General features: G+C 36.0%; 1 protein-coding gene across 5 annotated transcripts in view; it reads right to left on the bottom strand.

Annotated features, from left to right (window-relative positions):
- Nucleotides 1-17,646, bottom strand: part of GPHN (gephyrin) — a 606,903-nt gene that overhangs the window by 251,517 nt on the left and 337,740 nt on the right. For 3 of the 5 annotated variants that reach the window (XM_089907848.1, XM_089907849.1, XM_022570332.3), the window contains 3 exons: nt 10,231-10,297; nt 4,078-4,350; nt 2,644-2,751 (listed from right to left, as the gene is read on the bottom strand). In XM_089907848.1, coding sequence (XP_089763974.1) covers nt 2,644-2,751; nt 4,078-4,350; nt 10,231-10,297 — 448 coding nt within the window. The remainder of the gene's footprint in view (nt 1-2,643; nt 2,752-4,077; nt 4,351-10,230; nt 10,298-17,646) is intronic. The other 2 variants (XM_089907851.1, XM_089907850.1) reach the window with 1 other exon arrangement.

Below are 17,646 nucleotides of genomic sequence, written 5' to 3'. Positions count from 1 at the left end.
AATTTTCTCATAAGTAAAATGACAATGTATGTAAAGTGTTGGTATATGTAAAATGTTTAGAAGAATGACTGACAATATTATGTTAATATACTAAAATCATCATGGATAGGAAGAAACAATAAAACCATATATATATAAATATGTATATTCTTCAATTTTCTGACCAAAATTTTTTAAGTGCTTCTGGTCTTTTGTAATGGTATCATTTATCTCCAGGCAAATCTATAAGAGTGTCAGGTTGCTAACTTTTAGCATTTTCTCTCTTAAGTTCCAAATAAATGCCCTAGGAAGATAGACACTTCCTGACTGGCCATATCAATCTAACATATTTGTTTTCTCCATATCCTTTCCCAAAAGGAAATCAGCAACTCTTTCTTCCCAGGGCAAGCAGCAGATTTTCTTGCATCCAGTGGAGCTTGGGGACCATCATTATTATGTGGGACTTCTCCAGAATATTTAATTTCTGTCAGTAAGACAAGATTTCTTATTATGTATCTCCATGGCTATTTTTGTCTTAAATTCCTCCTTGCCTCTCATTATGCTTGGAGTTTTGCAAGCATAATACAAGCATTATGCAAAGTATAGTTGTAATTTCTTCAGGTTTGGATCCAGTCTCCTTGAAAAGACCTTTACACTTATTTAGTAATCACAGAGGGGCAAGATTTATTTTTCCTTTTTTCCTTCCGTGTGTCACACACCCCTACTCTCTGTTCTCTTGAATCAGGTTTCTCACACAAATATGAAACTTCAGGGATTCCTATTTGATATGTTTCAGTTATTATAAGGAAGTCTTTTCAGCTCTTTGATGAGACACTACATACTGAGAATTATTAGTCAAGATGCTTTTTGGTTGCAGAAAACAGTTTACCCATCTCTATCTCTAATTAGCTTTTTCAAAGTAACGTATTGGCTCAGGTAACTGAAAAGTCAAGAGGCGGGTATAGTTCAACAGGGGCTGGAGTAAGTGGTCGAAAAATGTGACAGGACCGAGTACCTCTCTTTCTCTCCCATTTCTTAGGAATGCTTCTTTACAGTTGGCTCCATTATTGGCAGGCATTACTTTCATGGTTCCAAGATAGGAATTCTTTGAGTTGTATATTTCCTCATTCATATTCAATAGGAAACAGAGTCTATGTTCCTAGTCATTCAAGTAAAATCTAAGAGATGAGACCCACTTGCTCCTATTGACCTGAATTATGTGTTCCTTGAACTAAAAACTGTGGTTATGTGAAATAGATATGCTGACTATACTAAGCCACCTACCCTGGAGGATTAGTCAATCTCACCCTAACTATATGACTGGGAAATGCAGTGTAGTGTTAGAAAGAGGGATGGGAAATGGCTGCTGGAGAGGCAACTAACAAATATCCATTATGAGAAGCACTTCTCAAGCCTCTTTGTTTCCTGAAAAAGCAAGTTGATCAGTTTGGCAATAACCAGTATTCAGATCACTAGGAGCTAACTATTGAAGAGTTATTCAAATCATTTTCTGTGTAATAATACGAAACTCAGAATATGATAACTTAAAAGCTTGGTTATGAATACAAAACTTCCAAATATTTTAGTTTGAAAACCAGGATAATTATTGTAGTTGCTGTGGTTGCTTTATAATATGAGAATACAAAAGACAGTTTGGTATACTTTGGAATGTTTATAAGTTATAGCAAAGCTATAGCTGGAGAATTCAGTTGTCAACTGGAATTCATTAATAATTTTATTAATCAATATTTACATTTTCTACTTGGCCTTTGACTCAGCTAAGTTTGTTTCCAACCAGGCATGGCTTGTTGAATATAAGCGTTAAAGTCATCATTTGGTAGTTTAGCTCCTAAGGGTCGACTGATACTAGTTTTCCTCCCTGCATCCCCCTGAAATCCTGGGTGTTTTTTCTTCCTAAGGATTAAAAACAAAATTACACTTATTACTTATTTTTCTTTTTCCTTCTCATTTTATATTCATATCAGGGACTGAGGTTTCTTTTGCAGCCATGGTCTAAATTGTCACTGCTTATTCAGCTATACTTATCAGTTTAATCTTTCCTAGCCTGACACTTTTTACAAAGTATCATTCAGCCAATGACTGAAAGAAGTGATAAACACCCTTAAAAGTTTCTATATGAAGATCAGTAATATCAGAATTTGTACAAAGACTCAACTTTCTAAATGGTTGTAATGAGAACATAGTGAAAGAAAAGAAAAAAAGATGCAAAATCATAAGGAAAAAAAGCAAGATTAATACAAATTAAATATTATCTTGACCAATCTGTTTGGATATTAAAACTTAATGTGATCCTCTTAAGGGATTATCTTAATTAAGCTAGGCAATTTATTTTAAGGTATGTGATGAAATTACTAAAGAAAAAGATAACTTCTGAGCAATGAATTTCTTGAAAGTCATGTGATGAAAGTTCATTGCCACATACTACAAAATCTTAATGATGTTAGAGTACTTTAGGTACAGGAGAAACTCTATTAAATTCCTTGATGGAAGATACTCAGTGGCACTTACACTTTCCCAAAAAAGCACTAGTGAAGGTCTTTCAGAGTAAAACACATCTTCCGTCATATGCTATAGCCTACCTCCAAGGATAGGAGGTAGGCTGTATGCTTGCAAAATCATTAATGCAAAAGCCTCTTGTCTTACCGGTTCCTCTGCACTGCCTGTTGCATCATGGGAATAACTGATGAGACCAGGGATGGGCTGCTCACCGTGTGCCATGATAACAGCAGGACTGGTGTAGAATGGATGCTTCTAATGCACAACACATAACAACTATGAATATAGTGACAGGAAAACATGAAACTATACAAGCAAAATGACTGGAAAGGAAAAAGGGTGAAAACAAATGGAACAATGGAATGTCAAAAATTTTCAAATGAAGAATGACAAAATTAGCTTAGATTTCAAATGGTACAAGCTTTTTTTAAGATTGAAACTGATGGTACTTTTAACTCTTTTAATTAAGAGTAAAAGAAAGAGAACATACGATGATTTAATAATGTATTTCATCAATCATTTCCATAAAAACAGAACAAACCTCACACACAACAAATACTTACTAGCCTTAAGCAAGGACTTAATGGATCACTGAATGGATCTGGAGACAGAATAATCCCATCTTCAGTGAAAGAACCACCTACTTGTTGTCTGAATGGACACTTCCAAAGGATCTCTATGATCCTTTCCAATATATACATTGTCAAAAAAATCCTCTCATGCTATGCTCATACCCAAAGTATCTGGATGAGCCATAAACTTTAAAAATTACTTCATATAGCGATTAGATTTTCAATTTTTACACTCTCAATGAACAATCATTACTCCCAGAAGTGATATGCTACTGTCTGAAGATTTTAAAGTGTACAAGGTCGGTTATACTAGATATGGATAATAATATAAATCATGTTCTGTGACTTTAAGATGATAACTAAATTTACTGAAGTACTTCATGGTACTATATTTACTCCCAGAATTGTTCAAAGAGAACTTGTAATACTTTGATGCTGTTTTAATGATATTTATTACTTTATTAAATTAAAAACATGAATATCTTACATCCATTTCTTCTCTTTATGACTGGAGTAATTTGTGTCCAATAGTTAAATAAGTGCTACTTAACTGCTGAAAAGTCTTGTCTTAAAAAAATATATTTATTAATCTTCCTCAGCTAATTTCTTGAACCACCTTAGGTATCTTACCTTCAGTTTGGTGCTCCTCTAAGAATTTGTGAATATTTGATGTTCTGAATACATGAACATTGTATATTTACTATGATCACAAAAATGACATCTTCAAAGAGTTCTTAAATGTCACATTGTTTATCATTGGAGCTATTACTTCAGTAGATAACAGCAGAATTTTTAATGCCTCAGAACGCAGAATAAAACTTCAATGCTTTCAAGAACTCTACATAATGGAGGGAATATAGCTGTGGAGTGTCATGAATATCCCCGTTCTTTTTAAAGGATGCCCTGAAGTGGTATTTAACTTATGGAAGAATGGGATGGAAAGAGAGATGAGATCAATACATTTACCTGTGGGTCCTTTAGATCTCTGGGTCTCTCTCAGCAGGCTTACCTTGGCCGCAATGGCTGCTGCAGTTATATGCGATGAAGAACTATCTTCTGTTGAAGCAACACCACTGTCTTTCTTCTCTTCTTCCTCTTCTTCACACTGAACCCCTTTGTCTTCTGTCTGTTTATGGGGGCTAGTTGTGGGAGGAGGGGAAAGAGGTGGTGGTGGGGAAGGTAAATCTTCAAGTTCATCATGCACTTCTTTTACTTTTACAATGGCATCACGTAAAAGGTCAATGGCATGAGGTAGGGCTGGCAGTATGAACTGAAAGCATTCCTGTATGCAAGAGGAAGAAAAAAAATGAAGATAAAGCATTTTTATAGGCATACAAAATGGCAGCAGTCAAATGTGTTTGTGATTTTGGATTTGTGATTTTCTCTCCATCTGTCTTAAGAAAGAATCATATTTAATGTATTGTCTTTGCAATGCAAAATATGAAGTAAGAATGGTATATATTACAGTATTCTCCATAAGCTGAAGAACTACACTATATAAGCACACAGTACATTTTTTGTTTTTAAGTAAAATTTCTATAAAACTTAGGGGTTTAAAGATACATTATGAGAGAGCAGGTAAGAATTTTTACCTTTCTGGTTAGAGAAGGATACTAGAACTAACAAACCAATTGAGTACTGAACTATTTTATTCAGAGAAATAAGTTCTGACTATAATCATAAAGTACAGCTAGACATCATTGTACAATATGTAAAAATAGGTATAAGTTTGTACAGCATAAAAGTCAATATAGTCTCTTGGTTTCTTTTTTTTAGTGGGCAGTGAAGGAAAGTACAGCATTTATTGCAGGGTGCCAAGCAAGGAGAACAGGCAGCTAATGCTCAAAATATATCCATTATTACCTATATTGTATCACCAAAAGAAAATAGGTGAGAATTTAAAAATCAGAACATAAGGCCAGATATGTTTGGGGAATATGTTTGAGCAGAGGTCTTTCTCTTTTACATTTACAGTAACTTACCTTAAAATCTAATATGTAAAGAAATATCTTACAATTTATGGACTACCTGGAAGGTATCTAATCTTTTAACCTACTGGAAAAAATTGTATAGTGAAGAATTTAACTTTAATCAAAGAGAGGTCTGGTCTTTACTCTCAGTTTTTGGGAGGTGATCTCTAGTTCCTTGTTATGCCATGCCTGATAAGAGTGTCTCTGTTTGCCTGGGGGCTTTGGCCACTGCACAGTCTAACAATGTGGTTTACTATGAGGGCTTTGGGAAACACTGTATCAGTTTTGCCTCTGGAAAGAACTGGGAATGGCTGACTAAAGGTCAACCATGTGGGCAATACGTGATCAAATCCTAATAAAAACTCTGAACACCAAAGGCAAAGGAGAATGTACATAGTTACCAATACTCTGTGTATACTGTCTTATATTGTGGCTAAGAGGAGGTGATGCTTCCATGATTCCATGGAAGAGGATGACCAGAAGTTCCCTGTTTGGTACCTCTCTTAGACTCTGCCATATGTGCTTCTTTCCTTGGCTGATTTCAACCTGTATTCTTTCCCTGTAATACAACCTACCCATAAGTATAACAGCTTTCAGTGAGTTCTGTGAGTCCTTCTTGTGAATTATTAAAAGTGAGGGTGATTTTAGAAATCCCCTCAATTGCAATTGGTGTCAGAAATGAGGGCAGCCTTATGGAGTGCTCCAACTTTGTAGCTGGCTAACTTCTGCAGTTGGTCAAAACTCCTTACAGTTGGTGTTAAGAAGTGGGATTTGATAGAAAGACCCTGACTCACTGAAACTTGTGATCTGGGAAGAGGAAGGAAGAGAGGGTGGCGGATAACGAATCTTTAGAGCCTAGATGAACACAGGGTCACCCACAGTATGGAACTGCAGCTGTACTGTAATTAGTTACTGGAGATAAAATTAGCAATGAAGTTTTAAAATGAAAGATCTAACTCCTAAGGTTATGTCAAAGCACAAGAAATGCAAAATGATAAAAAACAAAGTAAACACACTATTTCTTGGTTAATGGTATCTGTACTAGCTAAAACAAAAGTAATGGAGAATGTTGGGGTGGATCCTGAGGCTGGGCCAAGTTTGGATTCTGAATGGTCTGACATATAGCTGCTAGCCTCAGAGCTGCTTCCCAAGGAAAAATTTATGTCGAAGCAATAAACAGTAAATAAAGTTGGACTGATTCATAAGAAAATGGGGAAAAAGAAACAAGAGGTTCAAGGAACTTGTCCTAACAGGGTGGAAATATTTAAATGGTTATTAAGAAATGTATGAAAAAAGTGAGCATTGATGGGGACAAAACAGAGGTCTTAAAGAAGCACTGCTGTGGGCTGAATAGACAGACTGGAGACCCTGCTGGTCTCCTAACATTAAGGGGTCCTAAACAAATCTCTATTTACCCTGGTTTGGAGCAATTAAAAAAGCTAGGAAGCAAAGAAACCTTACCTTTAATCACCTTAAGTGATGGACCCATAATCTAATCAATATAAGGTCTGACAAAAGGGTATGGATCCCTTGACCCAACCCAGGCCTTAAACTCCAAGGCCATATGCACACAAATGGCTAAAATCATCAGGAGACAGAGAAGAGACTTTTCTGGAACTCCTTGACATGGGAGCTTCATGTACTGTGATTCTACAACCTGTTGAAATCCTAATGGGGGAGGGCGTACAGTTAGAATGGGAAGATACAGGAATGCAATAGTTGATGGGATTAAGGTGCATGTTTGGATAAGAATCAGAATGTTTGGAAAGTGAACTTTATGTGAAGTGGTGAATCTCCTTTACCTGAATGTATTATGGGCATGGATGTTGTGTCTGACTGGAGAATTCGTCCTCTACCTCATATTGTAAAACAGCAGGCATGTAAATCCACTCTTCCACCAATATAATTGGACATGCTAAATGGGCTCACAGAGTTCATTAATTTGCTGTACAAAAGCCCTGTGTGGAGTGCAGACTGGGCTTATAGCAAAAACTTGTGAGTGCCACCCAACAACAACTGCTGGGATTTTGGACCAGAAAATTTCCATTTGAGAGACAATTACTACTTGCTACTTGACTTTAACTGAGACTGCCTTTATAACTAAAGGACACAAAATAATCCTAAAACCTGAAATATCCAAAAGGTCTTGGGTAATTTCAGAGAAAAGCTCTAATGGGGACGGCAATGCCCAGGAGAGTTCCATAATAAAATGGAAATGTTGCATATAGAATCATGCTACCAGGAGAATGCAAGGAGGTACTCACGAGCAGGCAGCCTCTTTTCACCTAGGGCTGACTTCGGAACCACCTGAGGAGCTGCTGGATCCTATGGCCACTTGGGCCACTTGGGCGGTGCCCTATAAACAGCTTTCTATTGATCAACAAAGAGCTGCTTGGTTTATGGATGGCAATTCCAAGGTGAAGGGACAGCATCCTGTTTGGAAGGCCGCCACTCTGATTGAAGAAGGTAAAAACAAATCAGCTCGATGGGCTGAACTACATGTTTGCACCTATGTTTGGGTTTTTACTGAGTCACGGAAAGTGTCCAAATGGCCTGGCCGTATGGTCAGGCAGATGGGCAATGGAAAACTGGTCTATTAAAGGAATACCTGTATGGGACATGGCCCTGGGGAAATCACTCTGGGAACCTAAGGGGTATATTAAAGTAGATTATCTTAATGCCCACAAGAAGAACTCCCTTCCAGAACTGGAAGTTGATTGGTACTGGCGAGCAGATATCCTGGTGTACTTGCTTGAGATGGCCACCTGGGTCCATGAAATGAGTGGACACTGGAGGTCTGTAGCAATGCAGAGATGGGCTGAATCTAGATATATTCCTCTTACACTCTGAGACACAAAATGCCAATAAGAACTGTTTTGTCTGCTAAAAAGAGAGACACAGAGGCAGAGGGCTATGCAGCAAATTCCACAGGGGAAAAGTCCTACACATAGCTGTCATGTTGGACTGATGCTTTTAGTCCCTGGAGGCTACAAATGGGTCCTAACAGGTATAGACACTTACTCTGGTATGAGCTTTGCTTATCCCAGAGTAGATGCAAATGTTCAATGTACTATAAAAGGACCAGAACAGAAGATATTGTATCAACGACCATGGAGGCACATTTCTTCAGACCAAGGAACACTTTCATCCTCAGAGCAAAAATATGACAGAAAATTGAAACGGGCAATTGAAATATTTGTTGTCTAAAATGTGAGGAGATAAAGTCATGAAGCCTTCATTAGTGTGTGATCACACTCAACAACAGGGAGGCTAAGTGAGAGTTCCTTCTAGACAGATTCCTCTACTTTTCTGGGAAGAGGGGATGGCAAAGGATGCTTGTACAACTATACTTTTCTCTTTATGGTTAACCTTTTTCGTTTTTCCCCACGTCACCTCAACTTTCTTCTTTTCTACCTGATGCAATGGTCCTAGGACCAGGGCTGCAACTGTGGGTGCCAGAAGCAGGGATGATTCTTAAGCCCAAACTGTAACTATACTTTTAAATCTTTATGTCAGAATTCCTAAGGGCCTGATGGTATAGACTATGTCTTACTCCATCTGGTCAAATTGGGCTTGACAGTAAATGCAGTTATATGGCCTGGTGTTTCAGACTGCCTACTAGCTCGGTACCTATGTAACCTTAACCTTATCTTATATGAATGAAATGGACTGAGTGGGAAGTACTTGCTAAACTAGTATTACTAATGGCAATCTGGGCCAGCCCAGTGGCCAAACCAACGGTCTCATTCAAAGATGTTCAAAGGAAATGTCTGAGTATAAATGGAGAGAAGGAGGAATGGCAGTTGAAGGTAAAGGAATGAGTAAATGTGTTATGCAACAAGGGAAATCCAGTATTACCTTGGTGTCTCAAAAGAAGCTTAGAACAAAGACGATATTGTTTCTTGGCTCAGCTGTAGCAGATGCCAGAAAGGGAAAAGCCATATGTTGCTGAGACTACTCCTGCTTTTGGAACCTGACAAGTCTGTAAACCTGAGGAACATTGCTCTGGGACATGTTTTGATCATATGATATCATGACGACTAGGATAACTGTTAATGTCTGTGTAGGACTCCAGTAATGTGCCAGGATCTTTTGACTCTTATTTTTCAGGTTATATTTACTAATATACTATGATATGTTATAATACAGGCATTGTTAATAAGATTATAATGATGATATTGATAGTGATATATACTGGGAATTTGAATTAAAGCCTCCTCAATATGCAATACCAATGGGAAATGATTGGCCTGAGCAAGAGAGCTAATTTCTATGGTAAATAGCTGTGAGAATGTATCATAGGGCACAAATAATAGTAGATCAAGATGGAAAATTAGTAAATGAGTACAAAAATATGAAAATTTGTATAATGGCTTTAGAGGATGAATTACCTGTTTCTCTAAATTTATTCCTATCCCACTCTGGCTCCTCCAAATCTTAGGCATAGTCACACTGTTACTGATGTTGTGTCTATAATATACATGCTATACTAAATACAGATAGCCAGCCATACAAATATGATTGTTTTGTTGTAAGAAAGCCTTGGCCAGAGGCCAGGGGGTAGCTTGTGTAATACAGAATTAACCTTGCCCAAAGAGAGTCTGGCCTTTGCCCTCAGTTACTGGGAAATGAAAGGAGTGTCTTTGTTTGTCTGGAAACTCTGGCCACCAGACAGTCTAACTGTGATTTATGATGGGGGCTTTGGGAAATGTGGTATCAATTTTGCCTTTGGAAAGTGTTGGAGACTACAGGTATATGGGCAGTATATGATGTGCCTCAATAAAAACTCCAGATGCTAAGGGCTTAGAGCTTCCCTGATAAGCAATAATCCCTGTGTTGTTACACACTGATGCCCAGAGAGCAATGTGTTCATGATTCCACAGGAAGAAGATATTAGAAGCTCTCCATTTGGTACCTCTCCTTTATTCTGTCTTATGTACTCCTTCCCTTAGTTGATTTTAAACTGTATCCTTTCCCTGTAATAAACCATAACCATGAGTATACCACCTTTCAATGAGTTCTCTGAATCCATCTTGTGAATTACTGAAACTGAGGGTGGTTTGGGGAAGGCATTGAACTGCAATTGGTGTCAGAAGTGAGGGTAGTCTTGTGGAGTGCTCCAACTTTTTGTTTGGCTCTCACAGTGGCCAAAATTTCTTACACTAAACCATATAAATCTCAAGATAGCTTACCTGAGATCCTTTCTTGCTACCTGGCAAGTTAATTATCAGAGTTTTCCCTCTGATTCCACATACAGGCCTGGAAGGAAAGAGAAACCCGATGAATACTAAATTAGAATGATAGTTGGTTTAAATACATTCAACAACAAAGATCAATCATTGTACTTTATATGTGAACAACTGTTTTAGGAATAAAGTTGTTATAGCTAAAGATTCACCAATTGTTATACAAATTGGGCACTCACTCTAGCTGAGGTTTTTATAATAATGGTTAGTGTAGGGGATTTGAAAAATGCACTGAACATGAAATCAGAATAAATTAGCCACTTTAAAGAAATACTGGCCAAATTATCTTCTTCCTCTAACTTCAACTTTTTCATATCTCTTACAGTTCTAAGAATTCAATGAGATAGCATATTAAAAATGACTAGTATAGTAATATCTATGTTCAAAAGTCTAACACATAAGGCACTCATGAGTTGAGTGAGATGTTTAAACTCTTGCTTCTCAGGAAGTCTATAAGTTTTAAAGTAAGACAGGTCTCTCATAAATCAACAGCAGTGGGGAGAGTTTAGAGAGCTCAGCTGTTAACTGATTCATTGATAATGTGTCAATTTAAAGTAGAAAGGTCTTTCAGAGATCATTGTAAATTTTCAGGCCACTTTTAAACCAAGTGGTTAGATTAAGAAACATAAATAGTGGAAACGCATGGGAAACTGGAATAAAAAGTTGAAGGCCTATGGGCTTCCCTGGTGGCGCAGTGGTTGAGAATTTGCCTGCTAATGCAGGGGAAACGGGTTCCAGTCCTGGTCTGGGAGGATCCCACATGCTGCGGAGCAACTGGGCCCGTGAGCCACAACTACTGAGCCTGCACGTCTGGAGTCTGTGCTCCGCAACACGAGAGGCCGCGATAGTGAGAGACCCACGCACCGCAATGAAGAGTGGCTCCCGCTTGCCACAATTAGAGAAAGCCCTCGCACAGAGACGAAGACCCAACACAGCAAAAATAAATAAATTAACTCCTACCCCCAACATCTTAAAAAAAAAAAAAAAAAGAGTTGAAGGCCTAGATTTCATGAGAGTTCAAATCATGCTCTTCCAATAATTGGCTGTGTTACTTTGACCTGGTAATGATATCATTTCCATCATTTGAAAACAAAAGGACTAGAGCAGATTAGTCTATTTCTAAAATTTCACAACTTAGATTGTAAGCCACATAAGAGTCTTTTCCTAAAACTTCTGATTGAGTTTCTTCTTTAATTACTTTAACTCTTTGAAATAACCTAAAATTGTCTTTTATTTTATTGTTTTTTTCTTGTCCTATTCACAAAGTGTTCATAGCTATTTAAAACTTTCCATACGCTTTTCTTTTTAATTGAGATATAGTTGACAAATAACATTGTATTAGTTTTAGGTATACAACATAATTATTTGATATGTGTATAGTTTGTGAAATGATTATCACAATAAGTTAATATCCATCACCACACACAGTACAATTTTTTTCTTGTGATGAGAACTCTTTACAATCTACTCTCTTAGAAACTTTCAACTATACAATATTATTAACTATAATCAACATGCTGTACATTACATCCCCAGGATTTATATGTGGAAATTTGTGCCTTTCAACCACCTTCACGCATTTTACCCACGCACCAACCCCTGCCTCTGGCAACCACCAATCTGTTTTCTGTATCTATGAGTTGATTATTTTTAGATTGCATATGTAAGTGAGATCATATAGTATTTGTCTTTCTCTGACCTATTTTACTTAGCACAATGGACTCAAAGTCCATTCATGTTGTCATAAGTAGCAAGATTTTCTTATTTTTATGATTGAATAATGTTCTATAGCATATATATACCTCATTTCCTTTATCCATTTACCCATCAATGGATACTTAGTTGGTTTCCATGTCCTGGCTATTGTAAATAACGCTGCAGTAAAGATGGAGGTGCAGATATCTTTTTGAGATAGGGATTCTGTTTGCTTTGGATAAATACCCAAAGGTCGAATTGCTGGATCATATGACAGTTCTATTTTTAATGTGTTTAGGAACCTCCATACTTTTTTCCACAGTGGCTGCACTAATGTACACTGCCACCAACAGTGTATGAGGGTTCCCTTTTCTGCATCTCCTCTCCAACACTTGTTATTGTTTTCAGTAACAGCCATTCTAATGGGTGTGAGGTGATATCTCATTGTGGTTTTGAGTTGCTTTTCCTGAATTAGTGATGTTGAACATCTTCTGATGTGCCTGTTGGCCATCTGTATGTCTTCTTTGGAAAAATGTCTATTCAGATCCTCTGCCCATTTTTTAATTTTAAAAAAATTGTTGTTTATAGTTTTGAATATTAACCACTTATGGATACATGATTTGCATATATCTTCTGCCATTTGTTAGGGTTTCTTTTCATTTTGTTGATGGTTTCTTTTGCTGTGTAGAATTTTTTAGTTTGATGTAGTCCCATTTGTTTAATTTTGTTTTTGTTTCCTTTGCCTGACGATACATATCCAGAAAGAGACTGCTAAGACTGATGTGAAAAGTATACTGCCTACGTTTTCTTCTAGAAGTTTTATGGTTTCTGGTTTTACATTCAAGTCTTTAATCCATTTTGAGTTAATTTTTGTGTATGGTGCAAGATAGGGTCTAGTTTCATTCTTTTGCATGTGCTATCCAGTTTTCCCAACACAATTTATTGAAGAAACTGTCCTTTCTCCATTGTATGTTCTTTGCTCCTTTGTTGCAAATTAATTGTCCATATATGTATGGGTTTATTTCTGGGCTCTCAATTGTGTTCCATTGATTTATGTCTGTTTTTCTGCCAATACCATGTTGTTTTGATTATTATTGTTTTGTAGTATAATTTGAAATCAGGGAGTGTAATACCTCCACTTTGATCATTTTTCTCAAGGTTGCTTTGGCTATCCAGGGTCTTCTGCAGTTCTATACAAATTGTAGGATTTTTTTGTTCTATTTCTATCAAAAATGTCATTGGTATTTTGATGGGGACTTCACTGAATCGGTAGGTTGCTTTAGGTAATGTGGATATTTTAACAATGTTAATTTTTGTAACATGAGCATGGACTATCTTCCCATTTCTTTGTGTCTTATTCAATTTCTTTCAACAATGTCTTATAGTTTTCACTTCTTTGGATTAATTTACTACTAGGTATTTTATTCTTTTTGTTTTGATTGTAAAAGGAAATGTTTCCTTAATTTCTCTTTATGCTAGTTCATTCTTAGTGTACAGAAATGCAACAAATTTTTGCACGCTGATTTTGTATCCTACAACTTTACTGCATTCATTATTTCTAATAGTCTTTCTGTAGAATCTTTAGGGTTTTCTATATATAAAATCATGTTATCCACAAATAGTGACAGTATTACTTCTTCCTTTCCAATCTGGATTTTTCTTACCTAATTGCTCTAGCTAGGACTTCAGTACTATGTTGAGTAAGAGTGGCAAAGTGGCAAGAGTAGGTATCCTTCTCTTGTTCCAAATGTTAAAGAAAAAATTTTCAGTTTTTTCACCATTCAGTATGATGTTAGCTGTGGGTTTGTCACATATGGCTTTTATTATGTTGATGTATGCTCCTTCATTTTATTGAGTTTTTTTCTTTTTTAATCATAAATGGGTGTTGACTCTTGTCATATGCTGTTTTTTGGGCATCTATTGATATAATCATGATTTTTGTCCTTCATGTTTGTTAATGTGTTGTATCATGTTGATTGATTTGTGGATACTGAACCATCCTTACATCCCTGGAATAAAGCCCATTTGATCATGGTGTATGATCCTTTTAATGTATTGCTGTATTCAGTTTGCTAATGTTTTGTTGAGAATTTTTACATCTATGTCTGTCAGACATACTGGCCTGTAATTTTCTTTTCTGTGTGTTGTTCTTGTCTGGTTTTGGTATTAGGGTAATGTTGGCCTCATAAAAAGAGTTATGAAGTGTTCCCTTCTCTTCTAGTTTTTGGAAGTGTTTGAGAAGAATTGGTATTAAGTCTTTAAATGTTTGGTAGAATTCAGCAATTAAGTTGTCTGGTCCTGGATGTGTTCCTTAGGAGGTTTTTCATTACTGTTTCCATCTCCCTACTAGTGATTGATATATTCAGATTTTCTATTTCACATGATTCAGTCTTGGAAGAATGTGTGATTCTAAGAATTGATCCAGTTCTTCTAGATTGTCCAATTTGTTGATGCATAGCTTTTCACAGTATTCTCTTATGATCCTTTGTATTTCTGTGATATTGGCTGTAATTTTTCCTTGTTTCTGATTTTATTTATCTACACCTTCTCTTTTTTCTTAGTGAGTCTAGCTAAAGGTTTGTCAATTTTGTTTATCTCTTTAAAGAAACAGTTTCATTGACTTTTTTCCATTGCCTTTTTTAGTCTCTATTTATTTCTGCTCTGATTTTTATTTTCTTCCTTATATTGATTTTAGACTTTGTTCTTTCCCCCCACCCTAGTTCCTTTAGGTGTAATGTTAGACTGTTTATTTGAGATATTTCTTGTTTCTTAAGGTAGGCCTTATTGCTATAAACATTCCTGTAAGTACTGCTTTTGCTACATCCTACAGATTTTGATATGTTGCATTTTCATTTTATTTGTGTTCAGGTATTTTTTGATTTCTCCTTTTGATTTCATTGAACCAATAGCTGTTCAGTAGCATGTTGTTTAGTCTCCATATATTTGTGATTTTTCCAGCTTTCTTCTTGTATTGATAGTTGATCATGCCATGGCAGTGGAAAAGATGCGTGATATGATTTCAATATTTAAATTCATTGTGACTTCTTTTGTGTTCCAACATATGGTATATTCTTGAAAATGTTCCATGTGCATTTAAGAAGAATATGTATTCTGCTGCATTTGGATGAAATGATCTGTATAAATATCTTAAGTCCACTGTTTCATTTAAGGACTATGTTTCTTTTTTGACTTTATGTTTGAATGATATATACATTTCTCTGTGAATTCTTCAATTTCTTTCATCAATGTTTTATAGTTTTCAGTGTACAAGTCTTTCAATTTCTTAAATTTATTCCTAGGTATTTTATTCTTTTTGATGCAATTGTAAATGGGATTGTTTTCTTAATTTCTCTTCCTGATAATTTGTTATTAGTGCATAGAAATGTAACTGATTTTTATATATTGATTTTGTACTCTGAAACTTTACTAAATTTATTAGTTTTAACTTTTTTTTTTTCTTGGTGAAGCCCGTATACTATATATAATATCATGTCATCTGCAAAGAAAGACATTTTACTTCTTCCTTTCTGATTTGGGTGACTTATTTCTTTTCCTTCTCTAATTGCTCTGGCTAGGACTTCCATTACTATCTTGGATAAAAGTGGCAAGAGTGGCTGTCCGTGTCTTGCTCCTAATCTTAGAGGAAAAGTTTTCAGTTTTTTCACCATTGAGTATGTTAGTTGTGGGCTTGTCACATATGGCTTTTATTACATTGAGGTATGTTCCCTCTATACCCACTTCGCTGAGAATTCTCATCACGAATGGATGTTCAATTTTCTCAAATTTTTTTCTGCATCTATGGAGATGATCATATGATTTTTATCCATCATTTTGTTACTGTGGTCTATCATACTCACTGATTTGTGGATGTTGGGAATTTTTCCATATCTTCTAGGCTGTCCAGTTTGTTGGTGTATAATTGTACATAGCAGTCTCTTTGTACACAGTAGATTCTTTGTATTTTTGTGGTATCAGTTGTAACGTCTCCTCTTTCATTTCTATTTATCTGAGTCCTCTTCTTTCTTGATGAGTCTAAGCTAAAGGCTTGTCTATCTTGTTTATCTTTTCAAAGAACCAGGTCTTCATTTCATTGATCATTTCTATTGTCTTTTTAGTCTCTATGTCATTTAAGAAAAATAATACATTTATTTATTTTTGGCTGCATTGGGTCTTCGTTGCTGTGCGTGGGCTTTCTGTAGTTGCGGTGAGCAGGGGCTACTCTTCATTGCAGTGTGCAGGCTTCTCATTGCAGTGGCTTCTCTTGTTGCAGAGCACAGGCCCTAGGCACACAGACTCAGTAGTTGCGGTGAGTGAGCTCAGCAGTTGTGGCTCACGAGCTCTAGGGTACAGGCTCAGTAGTTGTGGCACACGGGCTTACTTGCTCCACGGGGTGTGGGATCCTCCTGGATCAGGGATCAAACCTGTGTCCCCTGCATTGGCAGGCAGATTCTTAACCACTGGTGCCACCAGAGAAGTCCCTTTTTTTTTTTTTTTTTTTTTTTTACTCTGGTCTTTGTTATTTCCTTCCTTCAACTACAGGCTTAGTTCTGTTTTATTTTTTAAAAATTCTTTGGAGTGTAACGTTAGGTTGTTTCTTTAAGCTCTTTCTTCTTTCTTAATGTAGGAATTCATTGCTCTGAACTTCCCTCTTAGAACTGCTTTTGCTGCGTAAGTTTTGGTATGTTGTATTTCCATTTTCATGTGTCTCAAGATACTTTTTGATTTCTCTTTTGATTTCTCCTTTGACCCACTGGTTGTTTAGTAGCATTTTGTTGAATCTCCATATATTTGTGGATTTTCCAATTTTCTTCTTGTAATTGATTTCTAGTTTCATACTATTATAGTCAGAAAAGATGATTGATATGATTTTAATCTTCTTAAATTTCAAGATTTGTATTGTGGCTTAACGTGATCTATTCTGGAGAATGTTCTATGTGCATTTGAGAAGAATGAGTATTCTGTTGCTTTCCATTTGATCTAAAGTGTCATTTAAGTCCAGTGTTTCCTTACTGATTTTCTGTCTGGATGATCTATCCACTGATGAAAGCAGAGTATTGAAATCTCCAATTATTGTATTTACTGTCTATTTCTCACTTAAGGTATGTTAATACTTGCTTTATATACTTTATATTCATAGGTGCTCCTATGTTGGGTGCGTAAATATTTACAAACGTTATATCCTCTGGTTGGATTGATCCCTTTATTATTATTCAGTGACCTTCTTTGTCTCTTATATAGTCTTTTGCTTAAGTTTATTTTGTCTCATACAATTACAGCTATCCCAGCTTTCTTTTGTTTTTTATTTGCATGGAATATCTTTTTCCATCCTTTTACTTTCAATGTGTATGTATCCTTATGTGAGAAGTTAGGCAGCATATAGTGGGGTGCTTTTTTTAAAAAAAATTCATTCAGCTACTGTATATTTTGATTGGAAAATTTATTCATTTACATTTAAAGTAATTATTGATAAGTATGCACTTATTGCCATTTTGTTAACTATTTTCTTGCTGTTTCATAATTCCTTTGTTTCTTTCTCTTGCTCCCTTCCTTTGTGATTTTTTTGGTAGTAGTATGCTTAGATTCCTTTTTGTTTATCTTTGTGTATCTACTATAGGTTTTTGCTATGTGGTTACCATTAAGCTTATGTAAAACATCTTTTATTTATAA

Source organism: Delphinapterus leucas, chromosome 2 (genome assembly GCF_059928025.1).
Source record: "Delphinapterus leucas isolate spDelLeu-1000000601 "Yukka" chromosome 2, BTC_Dleu_Yukka2, whole genome shotgun sequence".
NCBI lineage: Eukaryota > Metazoa > Chordata > Mammalia > Artiodactyla > Monodontidae > Delphinapterus > Delphinapterus leucas.
The sequence above is the reverse complement of the archived record's forward strand: the minus strand, read 5'-3'. Positions and strand labels throughout refer to the sequence as shown.